This window comes from Sciurus carolinensis, chromosome 2 (assembly GCF_902686445.1).
Source record: "Sciurus carolinensis chromosome 2, mSciCar1.2, whole genome shotgun sequence".
NCBI lineage: Eukaryota > Metazoa > Chordata > Mammalia > Rodentia > Sciuridae > Sciurus > Sciurus carolinensis.
In genome coordinates, this window is record NC_062214.1 from 150,613,296 (window position 1) to 150,628,617 (window position 15,322).

The window sequence follows — 15,322 nt, forward strand, 5'->3', positions numbered from 1 at the left end:
ATATTTAATCACTGAAGATTTTCAGCTGTGCTGCATTCAACTGCATTCCCACCTCTCAGAACTCTGGAAGATCTATGTTTTAAAACCAGTTGGTAGATCCTTGGGTCACTAAGAGGTTCTGTTTGCTTTGGTATCCCACCTCAGGCTTTCTGCACCTTGAGAGATATCTTTTAGCTTTTCATCTCCTCCTCTGATCTTTGGGGTGAAGCCATCCTATGTAGTATAATCTTGGCATGCCTCTCAAGTGTTTCTTTCAGATCTCCTGTCCTGATCCCAAACTTCAGTAGTTGAAAGCTCAGATTGCCTCAAACAGGTTTGCTCCACAGCCCTCCTCTCCTTTTGGCTCCCCCACCCCCACTCCCACTACTGCAATGCTGGTGCTAGAACTCAGGGCATTTCAAATGCCAGGCAAGCATTCTACCACTGAGCTATACCCTCACCCCCACCCCCTACTTCCAGCTTTTGATAAGTGATCTTGGACCTTCCCTAGAGATTTGCAAAGAGTTAGGGAAAATTTTTTAAAAAGAAAGAAAGAGAAAAAAACATTCAAACTCCTTGTGCAGCTGGGTTTCTTAGACTGATTTGCCATGCCAGCCTAAATGTACCTGTTAATAAATTGAGCAGTTTCTCTTTATAAACTCTGTATGTACTGGTTTGTTTTCCCTGCTGTTGTTACACAGGGGATGAAAGCAGCTGTGGGTCTCTTCTGTCACTTTCTGAAATTTCTGAAAGCTCTCACTTTCTGAAATTTTCGTTTGGATCTCTGTTCTCTCAACTCTTTGATTTAGCTTTTTTATTTTTAATTCAGTGATTTTGTCATTTATTTGGTTTATTTAGGTTGTTGGGGTGAGAGAAAAGATCTATTTCAACCTTCTGTGAACAAACTAGAAGCTGCACTTAAAGTGTGTCCCTCTGCATTGTTTTTCAGATTAATATATTTTGGTGGTTATGGGTGCAGGAGACACAATGAACTTCAAGACTGTTTTGATGTTCATGATGCATCTTGGGTAAGAAAGTAATCACTCCTTACATTTGCCTTTAATTTAGCATAGTCTGTAAATCTTAGAAATGATGAACATATTTTTTCTCATTTTATGAGCTACCAATTTGCCATAATTGGTATGGGGAAAATGTATTTTCACTCTTACAGATTTGGATTTAGTCGAGGAAGGATCTGTCATCTGATAATAGCTTTCATGGTTCCTCTCATTTCTTTTCTTTCTTTCTTTCTTTCTTTCTTTTTTTTTTTTTTTTTTTTTTTTTTTTTTTTTTCAGTACTAGAGATTGAACCCAGGGTGCTTTACCACTGAACCACACCCCCAGCCCTTTTTTTATTTCTTATTTTGATTCAGAGTTTCACTAACTCTAACTGGCCTGTAACTTTCTATACTCCTGCCTCAGCTTCCCAAATTACTGAGACCATCCGACATGTGTCACCATGTTCGGCAGAATAATTTCTTTTCTTAAATCATTAATCACTTATAATTGTTTCTGTTAAGTAAATAGAGACTTTAGCACAAATTGGGGAAATTTTGTTTTGTTTATATTTAACCACAATGGCTATTATTGACGTGCTTCCTTTTGGACATGTCCATCAGAATTACTCATAGCTCAGAGTGGCTTCTACATAAAAATGAGCTGGGGGAGATGGTACATGCCTGTAATCCCAGCATCTCTGCAGGCTTAGGAAGGAGGATCACAAATTCAAAGCCAGCCTCAGCAATTTAGCAAGGCCCTAAGCTACTTAGTGAGACCCTATATCAAAAGAAAAAATAAAAGAGAACTGAGTATGTGACCCAGTGGTAAAGTGTTCCTGGGTTCAATCCCCAGTACTGCAAAAGAAAAAAAATTTGATCTCACACCAAAAGATACACAATAACTCTCTTCAGTTTTACCTTCTTCTAACTTTTATTATCATTGTACATTTTCAATGTAAATGTATATATACTTTTCATATATATCACTTTGTATATAGGTATTTTTAATTCTCCATGTTTTTGCATAATTGAATTTTTAAAATGAAATATCTTTAAAACTTTGCTATTCAAACTATCATTGATAATTTACCATTATTTATACATAATTATCTTTACTCATCAGTGAAATAAGTCTTTTTTTCCTCCCCTAGTACAGTTAACCTAATGAACATGTCCTGAAGTTTCTGGAGAACAAGTAGATTTTTAAATTTGAATTCTAAACTAAGTAAATTGTTTGATTTATTTGACTCACTTGATAAGTCCTATCAAAGATAAATGAGACTGGGTTTGGTGGTACCAGCCTGTGATCCCAGCAATTTGGGAGGCTGAAGAAGGGGGATCACAAGTTCAAAGCCAGCCTTAGCAACTTAGGGAGGCCCTAAGCAACTTAGCAAGACCGTATCTCAAAATCTTAAAAAAGGGCTGTGGTTGTGGCTCAGTGGTAGAGGGCTTGCCTAGCATCTGTGAGGCACTGGGTTTGATCCTGAGCTCCACATAAAAATTAACAAATAAAATAAAACTACTGTGTCCATCTACAACCAAAACAAAATTTTTTATGTGCAATCCTCTTTTATTTTTTTTTAAACAAATTTTTAAAAAATTTAAAAGAGCTGTGGATGTGGCTCAGTGGTTAAGCATCACTGGGTGGTTCAATCCCTAATACCAAAAACCAAAACAACAACAACAACAACAAAGATAAATGAGACATGTATAGTGCCGCATCCCTGTAATCTCAGCTATTTGGGAATCAGGCAGGAGGATTGCAAGTTTGAGGCCAGCCTGGTCCACTTAGCAAGACCCTGTCTCAAAATAAAAAAGATAAAGGACTGGGGATATAGCTCAATGGTAATGTGCTCCTAGATTCAGTCCCCAGTACCACCAAAAAGAAAGAAAAAGAAGATTAGAAGGACAGTAGACATAAAGCATAAGTTTGTCTTACAAGGATAAATTGTTTGGTAGAGTACAAGTGATTGAAGTATTTTGAAAAAGGGAATCATAACCCTGTATAACCCATATGTATAATTTATTATGGTAAAGATTAGGCTCTGAGCATGCGTTTTAAGGAAAGAAGATTTCAAGATGTAAATAATCATTGTTTGTTGCAATTATTTGTGTTGGCTTTTTTGTTTTTCTTTCTCTCTCTCTCTCTCTCTCTCTCTGTCTCTTTTTTTTTTTTTTTTGTCCCCCGAGATGGGATCTCACAATGTTGCCCAGGCTGGTTTTGAACTCCTGGGCTCAAGTGATCCTCCTGCTTCAACCTCCCAAGGGTTGGGACCTCAGGCATGTGCTACTGTGTCAGCTTGTCCTTGCAATTTTAAAAAAGACAGTCCTTTAAGAAAATGTGAGTAAAATTATGATTCACTGCAAGCAAACAAGTCTAAGAGAAGAATTGCTGCTGCTGCTTGCCTGAAGACCATATTTTTTGAGACACTGGTGTGTGCATTAACTTCATGACTTTGATAACACTTAACTGTTTTGCAAAGTTTTTTTTAAATTTTACCAGTAAATATGTGGCAAACTTTAACAATAATGTAAAGATTATAAAAGCTTTCAAATATTTTTTAAATTTCTCTTTTAGGAAGAACAAATATTCTGGGGATGGCATAATGATGTCCATGTATTTGACACAAAAACACAGACTTGGTTTCAACCAGAAATTAAAGTAAGTGTTGCAAGTTACCTTTATGTTCATATATTCATTGATACATTTTAAGTCTTTTTAAAATTCAGTAGTTTGGATTTATGAATCAGTTTTGTAATCACATGCAAAGTAGTTCTCTTGAATACTGTCATCAACACCATTTAAAAAAAAATCATATATAACCAGGTGTGGTGGTGCATATTGGTAATCCTAGCAACTCAGGAGGCTGAGGCAGAAGGATCCCAAGTTCCAGGCCAACCTGGGCAGCTCAGTGAGACCTTGTCTCAAAATTTAAAATAAAAAAAAAAAAAAAATGGTGGAACTGGAGATGTAACTCAGAGGTAGAATGATCATGTGTTCAATCCCTAGGGCCACCAAAAAGAAAAGGAAAGAGAGAGGGAAAAAAAAAATTCTCCAGATAAGATTTTTTAGAAAAAAAAACTTTGAAAGAGGTGCCATTGTCATTTTTTCCCCCATCATCTTTCTTTACCCACAAGTATCTGTCCTAATTTAATGGAAGTTCTTTTAAAAAGTCTTTGTGTAACAAAGTTCATGATTTTAAACACCATTTTTTATAAACCCTTAAAATCAGAGCAACATAAAATTGTAGCATGACAAAAATACATTATCCTTATTTTTTCATTTGCTAGTAACCAAACACAGATTTTAATTAGTTTAAGCATTTGGAGTGGCTCACACAATGGAAGAGCTACACAGATCAGCACCCAGGAACTGGAATACATTTCTCAACACCATCATAATACTTTCCACATCTCTTTGTCTGCTTTTCCCTCTTTGTGTACTTGCTTCGCTACAGCTACTACAGACCAGCTGAGCCATTTAGAAGGGAATAGGACCCTGGTTACACAGGCAGTTTTGGGTATTGTACTCTCTTATCACCTGTATATTAGTCTTAGAAGAGAACTCTGGTTCTACCTGGAATTGTCCCTACTCTTTATGGAACGTCTGTTACCAAGGGGTAAGTGAATGTGTCCACTCCAGGCAGAACAGGGTATTGTGATTGATAAGCTCATTACCCTGCTCTTCCCTAGATTAAGCAAAAAGGAATGCTAAGCAGGCAAAACTAACATTGTCTGTTAGTGTACACACTAAAAGTCCATACAATCCAAATTCTGTTGATGAAAATGATGGAAAGTTCTCTGTAAAATATTAAGTGTTACAGTTTGACCCTCTCTGCACTCTCTTTCCAGGCAGTAAATTTCAGGTTTCTTTTCTCTTCACCCCGTTTCTAATTGTAGAACTGATCAGCTGTCAGTTACTTATACTTGTAGATTGAATTTTGCTTCAATCAGCATTTGAATTTTAAGATTTGTGTTTTTTTTTTTTTTTTTTTTGGGTACTGGGGATCGAACTCAGGGCCTTGCACTTGCAAGACAAGCACTCTACCAGCTGAGCTATCTCCCCAGCCCAAGATTTGTGTTTTTTATTAATGGAGTAAGAAGGGTTTACCTTTACCTTTAATTTCCTATCACCAGGTAGGTGGAGACAAATATTGAGTCTGAGTTTACTGAAGCTAATCCTAGATCTCTTTGAGGCCCCTTAGTTTACTCTCTTCTTCCTTATTAGAAAATAAGCCAGTCTGGTGCTTCTGGGATGGGATAATAATAAAAGCTTTGTTTTGCTAGAAGGGCTGGGAACCAAAACTCTTAAAACTCTTTCACTTATTTAAGTGTTACATAGGTAAAATCTGAATTATTTCTTACCAAATTGATATAATTATTCAATTAATCCTAAAAAGTATAGTAAATTATGATGTTGAATGTAGAGCGTAAATTTTCATGCCCACATTCAGTAGCCATAGAATTGAAAATGTTCATAATGCATCTTGGATAAAAATGTAATCACTCCTTACATTTGCCTTTAATTTAGTATAGCCTATAAGTCTTAGAAATAATGAATCTAATCTTTTTCATTTTAGGAGCTACCAGTTTGCCAAAATTGACATATGAAAAAAATATATTTTCACTCTTATAGATTCGGATTCAGTTGGAGGAGGGTCTCTTATCTAGTGGTTATTGCTTTCATGAGTTGCAGGATAATTTCTTACATCATTAATCACTGATACCTGTTTCTATTAAATAAGTAGAAGCTTTAGCACAGTGGGGAAATTCATGAACACATGGATTTATGCAAATGATTCTTCCTTCAAATTTCCCTCCCTCCCTCCCTCCCTCTCTTCCTTCTCTCCTTCTATCTTTCTGTCCTTCATACTGAGAATTGAGCCCAAAACCTCACACAGTAAGCATAGGCTCTACCACTGAACTACATCCCCAGCCCCTTTTCAAATTTTATTCATTCATCTATCTATTCATTCTCTCTTTTACCACCAATTAAGAACTTCTCTAAAGAAAAGATTTACTATTATTTTTTCAAAGTAAAATATAGAGAAGTGTTATTTAATGTTAAGAACTTTAGGAGGCAATAAAGCACTGTTTGACAAGGCAGTAGTGAAGTTCTTGTGACTTTGAAGTTTGGAAAGCATATTTAATTTTTTGGGCTCTGAGATCATCCCATTGTACAGTGCTCACTCCTAATTTTAACTCTGTGTGTGTGTGGAGAATTTTTTAATTTGATTTTTTATATTCTTATATTTCAATATAAAATTTATGTAAAATTTTATTTTGTTAAATAGTGTCTAACATTTAAGAAGAACACTTTAAAATAAGGGAGAGTAAATTCTATTCTTAAAGAATAGTATTTGTCTATATTATTGTTTAGAATTAACTTCTGTGTAGGGTTTTTAATTGAATTACATAGGTAATAACAGCTTACTGATCAGGTGTTTCTCATACTAAGCATAAGAATGTGACTGTACTACAGATGATTTAAGTCTTTGTACTCTTCTAATCTCTGCTTGCAGGGTGGAGTTCCACCACAGCCACGAGCCGCGCATACGTGTGCAGTTCTTGGAAATAAGGGTTATCTCTTTGGCGGACGTGTTTTGGTTAGTGTTTTTAATGGAAATGGTATTTTTATGTGTGATGCTTGTTATGAAAATTTAGCCACTGATTTTGTGGAACAATTGAATATTCAATAATCTAGATATTTAAATGATATTTAATAATTTTATTTATCTTCTATTTTCAAAACAGGCCATATACAAGCAATCACAGATTATTATATTATATTTTAATGAGGAAAATCCTTCACTTCAGTGCAGTATCAGAAAAATTTAAATTTTTTATAATCTAAACCCTATTAGTTGAAACCATGTCTTCCTTTGCCCTTTGACACATTAATTTGGGAGCTCTATATTAATTTTATTAATGCTTTGCATTGTTTCCCAATATTTAAACTTCTGATGTTGAGTAGGACCGAGATAGTCTTTTTCTAATCTAAACTTACTTTAAAACTAACATTTTAAGCCAAGTGCAGTGATGCATGCCTGTAATCCCAGCATTTTGTGAGACTGAGATAGGAGGATTACAGATTCAAAGCTATCCTCAGCAACTTAGTAAAACCCTGTTTCAAAGGGAAAAATAAATAATGTCTGGGGATGTGGCTCAGTGGTTAAGCACTCCTGGGTTCAATCCCTGATACAAAAAAACGAAAAACAACAACTAATATTTTAGCCCATAAAAGATGTAAAACACTGTCCAATTTAACACTTTCATTTTAGCAAACTAGGATGAATGACTTGCACTATCTAAACTTAGACACCTGGACTTGGTCTGGAAGGTAAGTTTGAAATTTAAGTATACTTTAATCTGTAGGGTGTGTGTATATGTGGCTGACTGTTATCCAAATTTGTGTCCCTAAAATTGAACTGGTACGTTTTTTCAGAATATATATCTAAGCAAGGAATATACAGATGTAAACAGAAATTGTTCTTTAACCAGACTATTTAAAACATGAAAATACTAACAGTTTAGCTGGGCACAGTAGCACATGCCTATCATCCCAGCAGCTGGGGAGGCTGAGGCAGGAGGATCACAAGTTTAAAGCCAGCCTCAGAAACTTAGTGAGGCCCTAAACAACATAACAGAGACCCTGTCTCAAAGGAAAAATTAAAAAGGCCTGGGGATGTGGCTCATTGGTTAAGTGCCCCTGGGTTCAATCTCTGGTATCAACAAAAAAAAAAAAAGAAAGAAAGAAAGAAAAAACTAGCAGATGAAAATAAATTTTGTGAAAGTACTGGTTTTATACTAAGTATTCTTCAATCCTCACAGATAATCAAAGAAATGGAAGTAAAAAGAAGTTTTCACTTACTTACCAGATAAAAATAATTATAATGACCAATGTGTGGTAGAATGTAACAATACAATTGGTAGTACAAATTGGCACATTTCTTCAGACAGCAGTCTCACAATATGTTTAAAATATAAAATGGAAATCTCAACTGCTTGGGAGGCTGAGGCAGGAGAATCATAAATTTGAGGCTACTGTGGACAATAGTGAAACTCTGTCTCAAAATAAAAAAGGCTGGGGATGTGTTCAGAGATTGCTTTCCTAGCATGTGCAAGGTGCTAGGTTCAATCCCCAGGACCAGAAAAAAAAATACACACATACACACGTAATTGCACATATATAAATACATACATGTGTGAATGTGTATACATTTATATACATACATACACACACATATATGTGGAAATGTGTGTACGTGTGTATATAATTTCTTTGATTCAGGATTTCTCCAAAAACAATGGCAAGGGTATGTACATGTGTGTGAATGTGTCTACATAGCTAAATGGTGTTGCAACATTGTTAATAAAAGCCAAAATTAAAATTAATCTTCATGTCTGTAAGTGGAGATTGTTTAAATCATGATACATTTTCCAAGTGGGCTGTTTTGCTTCATTACCAAAGGAAACCATATTTTACAGAAATACTCTACAGCATATTATTTGAGTGAAAAAAGTTACAGAACAGAGTATATGCTCCCATGTGTGTATTTTTAATAAATATATATGCATTAAAGCCTTAAAGAGATATACCAAATTAGTATTATTTCTTAATGGTGGGAGACAAGATTATAAGAGAATTCTCCTCTTTAAAAAGCATTTTTATGGTTGTTAAATGTTTATAACCAAAGTGTTTCTAATAATAATGAAAACAATAAAAATATTTCTGTTTTGGAAAAAATAAATTACATCCTCCAAAACTGGCCCCTGTTACTATGAGGTATTACAGAATGCTGAAGAATGGTGTCTCCTTATCTCCTGGATTTAACTTTTTGCTTCTAATTTTTGTACAAGTTTTTTATTTATGTTTCTCTTTTTTTAAAGAAGAGTTTATTGATTAGACAACTTTAGAGGTTTATCCTGCATCTGCAATGGCATGTGTGCTTTGATTTTGAAGTTAGAGTAGCTAGCATTTTCAAGGTAAGATAATGCTTTGGAAACTTATTCAACAGGTAGACCAAAGTGAAAACAATAACAACAAAACTTATAATAACCCTGTGGAAACCACTAAAAACACAAAATTAAACATGAAACAATAGTAAAAAAAAAAATTTAGAAAAGTGAAAATAATCATGTCAAAAAGTGGGGAACAGGGCTGGGGAGATAGCTCAGCTGGTAAAGTGCTTGCCTCACAAGCACAAGGCCCTGAGTTCGATCCCCAGTACCACAAAAAAAAAAAGTGGGGAACAATGTTATTAATCAACAAAAGGGATGTTAAATATGCATATGAATTAACTGGAAATTGAAATTTATTTTCACTCTGTTCTATGATCAAGTGAAATGGACATTAAGTGGAAATAAATTGTTCAAATTCATCTAAGAATTTAAGAATGTTTTATAAACATTCTGAGATGATCAAAACCTTTGATGAATACAGTCAAAATAAAATAAATTTAATTAAAATAATTAGATTTTAATTGAAATAATTAAATTTTAATTATTTTCCCTTGCCACAGGATTTCTATTAATGGAGAAAGTCCAAACATCGGTCATGGCACACTTTAACACCAATAGCTGATGATAAGCTTTTCCTATTTGGAGGACTAAGTGCAGATAATATTCCATAAGTAAGTCAGTTAAAGTTAAGCACATAATATCCTCTTAATCTTTTTTTTTTTTTATTTTGTGCTTAAAATGAAGTCTTCCCTTTTTTTCCTGTTTTTCTCCTCTTAACTATATGCTTGCATTAAGAACTGGAAAGATATTCTCTGCTTCAGTATCCTTGGATCTTCATGTCTTTCAGTTTCCTAGGTATAGAAGAGAAGAAGCGGGTGAACCTAACTGAATTAAAGCCCCTTACCTCTTTAGTATTCTGTGGTTCTTTCCTCCTGAGTTTTGATCCAGATGCTTATACTGTAGGCTGGAATGAAGATTAGAAGATCAGCCTTCCTAGAAGGCTCTGGAAATATAAGGTGGAAAACCAGTTGCTTCTGTTTGTTATAGAACTGTAAAGGAAAGTACTTAACAGAATTTTGTTAACTCATGTCACTGTTGATCCTAATAGCTATGGGTTGTAATGAAGTTTTTCTTTTCAGCAGTAAAACTGTGGTATCAGGGTAGATGAGAGACCAGGAATATTCACCTCTTGGTTTGACATGTTGGATGTATTGTATTTTCTTAACTCAGAAGTTTCCTGTGGCTAAAGATGTTTTAATTAAGAAACCTATATAGACTGGGGCTGTAGCTCAGTGGCAGTGTGCCTGCCTTGCATGTGTGAGGCACTGGGTTCAATCCTTAGCACTACATAAAAAAAAGCAAATAAAACAAAAGCATTCTGTCCACTTACAACTACAAAAATATATCAAAAAGAAACCTATATAACACTAAAATGATTTTATAATTTAAATAGAATCTGGAAAGGACTATTTTTCAACAAGTTTTTCGCATATCAGTGTTGTATTTGGAGGACTACTGACCACCAAATTCCAGAGCCTAGTTGGAGAAATACGAGTTCCTGGTAGGGGATGGTATTATTCTTGCAGATTATTTTACTTCTCCAATTTGTGAGATTTTTAATTAAAAGAAATTTGGAATCTAATAAAAATTAACATATACATTTTGCTAGAGGTTGTTTAACATCATAGCCTTATGAGATCTAAGTTTTTAATTTCTGTTTGCTATTTTTGGTCATTGACTATGGGAAATTAAATATCCTAACTTATAGTCTAGTTAAATTCTGGGGAAATGATAGGAGATAGAGGCTTTTGGTTTTTTATGAATTCAACAATAACACAGAGATAAATGGAACGCATTTGGCAAAATTATTTTTGATTGATTAGTATGGGGGATTGAACCCAGGGTCTTGCAGGTGCTAAAAAGTGCATATACTGCTACTGAGTTACACCATCACCTCAAAACCTTCATAGTTATTGAATCTAGATGGTGGATCACTCTATTTTTGTGTATGTTTGAAATGTTTATGAAAAAGATATGCATACACACAAAAGATAATCATATAATTATAACATAAATTTGGAAAAAAATTAAAATTGTATTCAAAGGACCTAATTAAACTGCCATAATATTGCAGGTGATGGTTGGATTCATAATATCATAACAAATTGTTGGAAACAACTTATACATTTACCTAACACAAGACCCAGGTAAGTCTAGTATTTGACAAATAGTAAAATAATTAAGAATTTTAAAGTATTAAGGTAAAGCCCTGAATTTATACTGTTTACCATTGAAATCATAAAACATTAGGAAAGATATCTTTCACAGGAGCTTTGTTATATAATTTATCATTTTCATTATATCTGATTGGTAAAAATAATTTATCTAGTTTTTACCCATATTTGCATATTTGAAAATGTTATTCTTTTAGGTAAATGCATAATCTTACCTGATAAATATGAAAAGGATGATTTAAAATATCTCATAATTTTAATTTTTTAATGTTAATATTTTAATCAGACAGGAATAGGGTTGGCTTTAATAGTAATTTGTTTTTAGAAGTTTAAAGCAATTTAATGAAGAAATTTTATTTCATATTGATCTAGTAGATGGCAATTATTATTTTTATTACTGGTTTAATATATTCATTAACATTACTTTTTTTGAAAAAGAAAATATTAGCTATTTGCAGTATATTATAATAAAAAATTACAGAAACTATATTATTATTAGATAACAAAGAAAACCACAGTAGTGTTATATTTTTTATTTTTTCAAATTTGGTTGAATAGTATAATAAATACCATTGGAAATTCTTCATAGGAAATTCAGATTCAGCACATAATCGTCATTATAGTCACTAACAAGTTTTATGCCATGTATTTCAGATTTTTACTATAGATTATTTATACTAGTGTGAAGTCAAATTTAAGGATATGTATTTTTGTTATTTAATAAATAAATGATAATTAAGTAACCTTTCTGAGAAAAAGATGTAAAATATTTACATATACTTTGGCATGTATATCTATATTAATATGTCTCTATATAATAATCTATCATAATCTATATATTTATAATCTATCACATATATTTACATATCTGTTTTATTTTTGTGTATAAAATTCATTGGAATGTATTATTTTAACAGTTGTGGCTCTTTTGAAATATGTTTAATTTAAAAAGTTTTATATTAAGATATGGGGACCTAGATTTCTAGTCCTTACTCAGCTACTGCTTAGTTTTTTGGCTTTAAAAAGTCACTTAAAGAAGCTGAGCATCAGCCGGGCAAGGTGGCGCATGCCTGTAATCCCAGCGGCTGGGGAGGCTGAGGCAGGAGGATCTCAAGTTCAGTTAGCCTCAGCAACTTAGCGAGGCCCTAAGCAACTTAGTGAGACCCTGTCTCTAAATAAAAAATATAAAAAGGGCTGGGGATATGGCCCAGTATTTGAGTTTCCCCTGGGGTTCAATCCCCAGTTCAAAAAAAAAAAAAAAGGCCAAGCATCAGTTTCTTCATCTGTGAAATAAGGGGGTTGGACTAGAAAATCTCTTAAGTTTCTTCTAGTTTTTGATTATATGAATACGTTAATTATAGACCAAAGTGGTAGTAAAAATATAATTAATTTTTTAATTTGCTCCTATTTTATATTTCAATCCTTAATGAATAATTAGAGCAACACAAGTATTATCAATAATATATTAGTTAGAACTAGAGCTATGTAAAGAGATTTCTTTTGATTCAGTTGATGTGTCATGTAAATAATATGCTTTATTAGAATGTTTAGGTGATAAGTTTAGAGCAGCTGTGAGAGGACATAAACTATCAGTCTATAGAAAAAACATCAGGTTCCAAGCTAGATGTCACCAAAATCAAGGCAGGAAAGGCTTTCCAGTGTTCTTCGATGATGAAATCCAGGCCAGAGTTTCCATAAGGCAGATAAGACAGAGGCAAATCTATCTTCAGGTATGAGGTGAGGAGGAGAACAGGTGGGATACAGTTGAGTGTAAGGAGAACATATATATATATATGTGTGTGTGTGTATATTTGTGTGTGTGTGTGTTTACTAATTTTTATGAAAGTGACGATTAACATCTAAATGCATTTTGTGAAAAATTTTCCGAGATATAATTTGAAATGTAAGCTGCCCAATTTTCCTCTTAGAACTCTGAGGCTGGGTTTCTCAACCTTAAGACTATTGACATTTTAAACCAAATAATTATTTGTTCTTAGGGGTGTCCTGTACATTGCAAGATGTTTAACAGCATCCTTAGCCTTTTCCCACAAGATGTGAGTAGGACTGCCTTCCCTCTCCCCAGGTGGTGACAACTAAAAATATCTATAGATGTTGTCAAAAGTCTCCTCGGGGGACAGATTACCCCTGGTTGAGAACCACTGTTCTATAGCATAACACTATCTTCTCCAGGCCTCACCTTAGATAAAACTATGCCTGGTTCAGACACTATCTGTAAATCCATATCTGATAACCTATATAGGTTTGTCAGCAAGGAAACTTTTTTACGTGTCTGTAAAAGATCTGAGATAAAGTGTTGGCATATAGAGCCAAAAGTTCGATTAGATCCCATGAGTATTGCCAAGGTTACCTACACATGACCTTCTCTCCAGGAAATTAATCTATTCCTTCCCATATATGATGACATTCATTATATTCTTATTTCTTTTAGCTAATCCCTCCTCTAATCCCCATATCCAAACCCACAACATAATTTGGGTTCTTGCTGAAAATTTATGCCAATTTACATTCTAACATGATTTGGAGAAATGAACATTTCCCAAACAATGTATCTAATAACTTGATTCTATCCTGGGTCACAAGTGCATTTGTCATTAGATGTGGCTCGATTGAGGAAAATATGTGGTTTAACAATTTGTGCATACTCCCACTGTTTGCACTTGCAGAATTTAAGTAAAAGGAATTAATGTGTTAAACATAAGTGATATGGTAATAAAAGAAATGACAATGTATAATTGGGGTATCTCTTACTCTTGCAATTTGGTCTGTTAAGAAAAATAATTAGAGTGTTCTCAGAGTCAAAGCAATGACTTTGTAAAATCCTTAGTTTCTCATATGAAATTGAGAATTCTGCATGTACTTTGAGAGATAGAACTTTTGGAAATTCTAAACTTTATAAAACTTTTCTTGATAAATAATATAAAATTGGAGATAGATATGAGCTATCATACCATTTACAAAAAGAACATTAATCACTCTATTCCGTTATGAAATAATTTTCATATTTAATCATTGAATAAATTATATCAGTATCTTGTGTTTGCTTTTGCTAATTAAGAGGTTTTTTAAGCACCAACTGGGTACAGAATACCATATTGGATGTTTTTAAGAAGCAAAAAATTAGACACCCAAGTTCCAGTGGTTTGCTGGATACAGTTACAACTACTCTGGAGGTTAAGGCACTTAATATGTAGCCTTTGCTGATTGCCCAGGTATAAATATACTCCCTTTATAACTGATTTCAAGCTATTAAGATGATGCAGTGTCGCTAAACTTGAGCTGAATGAAGATTCACATAATTGGTTTCACCTAGCCAGTGAGCCTGTTCCAGTACACTACAGTGACAATTTCTGACCTCACAGACCTCATGGTCTTTTTAGGTAGCTGGAAGACAATTAAAGTAGTATATAGAGCAATTAATCTTCAAATGTGAGTTAGTAGAGCACAAAAGGAACAAGTAAATGTCAAAAGGTGCTGAACAGAAATGGCAGCAAAACCAGTTAGATGGATTATTTGAAACACTTCCTTGGTGTTGAGCCTGTTTTTTTTTTTTTTTTTTTTTTTTTAAATTTATTTTTTATTGTAAACAAATGGGATACATGTTGTTTCTCTGTTGAGCCTGTTTTTTTAAGGCCTGGAGAGAATTAACTTATTCTAGGCCTAAAAAAAAGGGGGGGGGTGGGCAAACAAAAACCTACAGGTAGATGTAAGCTTTTTCCTTAGGGTAAGCAAGGAAACAGAGTTGGTTTAAATAGAAGACTCATTGGAAAGAGACAGGAATTAAGATTTGGGGGAAAAAGAAATAATGACTGACCAATTAGAACAAATTTTTAAAAATCTACTAAAATTTAAAAAAAGAAATAATGACAGTTCATAAAATATTAGGCTAGGAAAAAACAGAGTTGGCATTGCACATTCTTCCCGATCAGAAAATTCCCATAATAAATGTAGTTTATAACAATTTACAAGATATTTCAAAATAACTAGAAGAGTCTGAAGGTTCCCAACACATAAAAATAATAAATGTTTGGGAGACAGAAATTAATTATCCTGAAATTAATTATCCTGATTTGATCATTACATATTATGTACATACATTGAATTATTGTACTGTACCTCATAAATACATAC

The 15,322-nt window shown here is 33.6% G+C and overlaps 1 protein-coding gene across 1 annotated transcript in view; it reads left to right on the top strand.

Moving 5' to 3' along the window:
• Positions 1-15,322, top strand: part of Klhdc1 (kelch domain containing 1) — a 45,409-nt gene that overhangs the window by 21,976 nt on the left and 8,111 nt on the right. Inside the window, 7 exon segments of the mRNA XM_047542182.1 lie at positions 929-1,007; positions 3,556-3,639; positions 6,500-6,583; positions 7,259-7,317; positions 9,500-9,522; positions 9,525-9,614; positions 11,074-11,146. Coding sequence (XP_047398138.1) covers positions 929-1,007; positions 3,556-3,639; positions 6,500-6,583; positions 7,259-7,317; positions 9,500-9,522; positions 9,525-9,614; positions 11,074-11,146 — 492 coding nt within the window.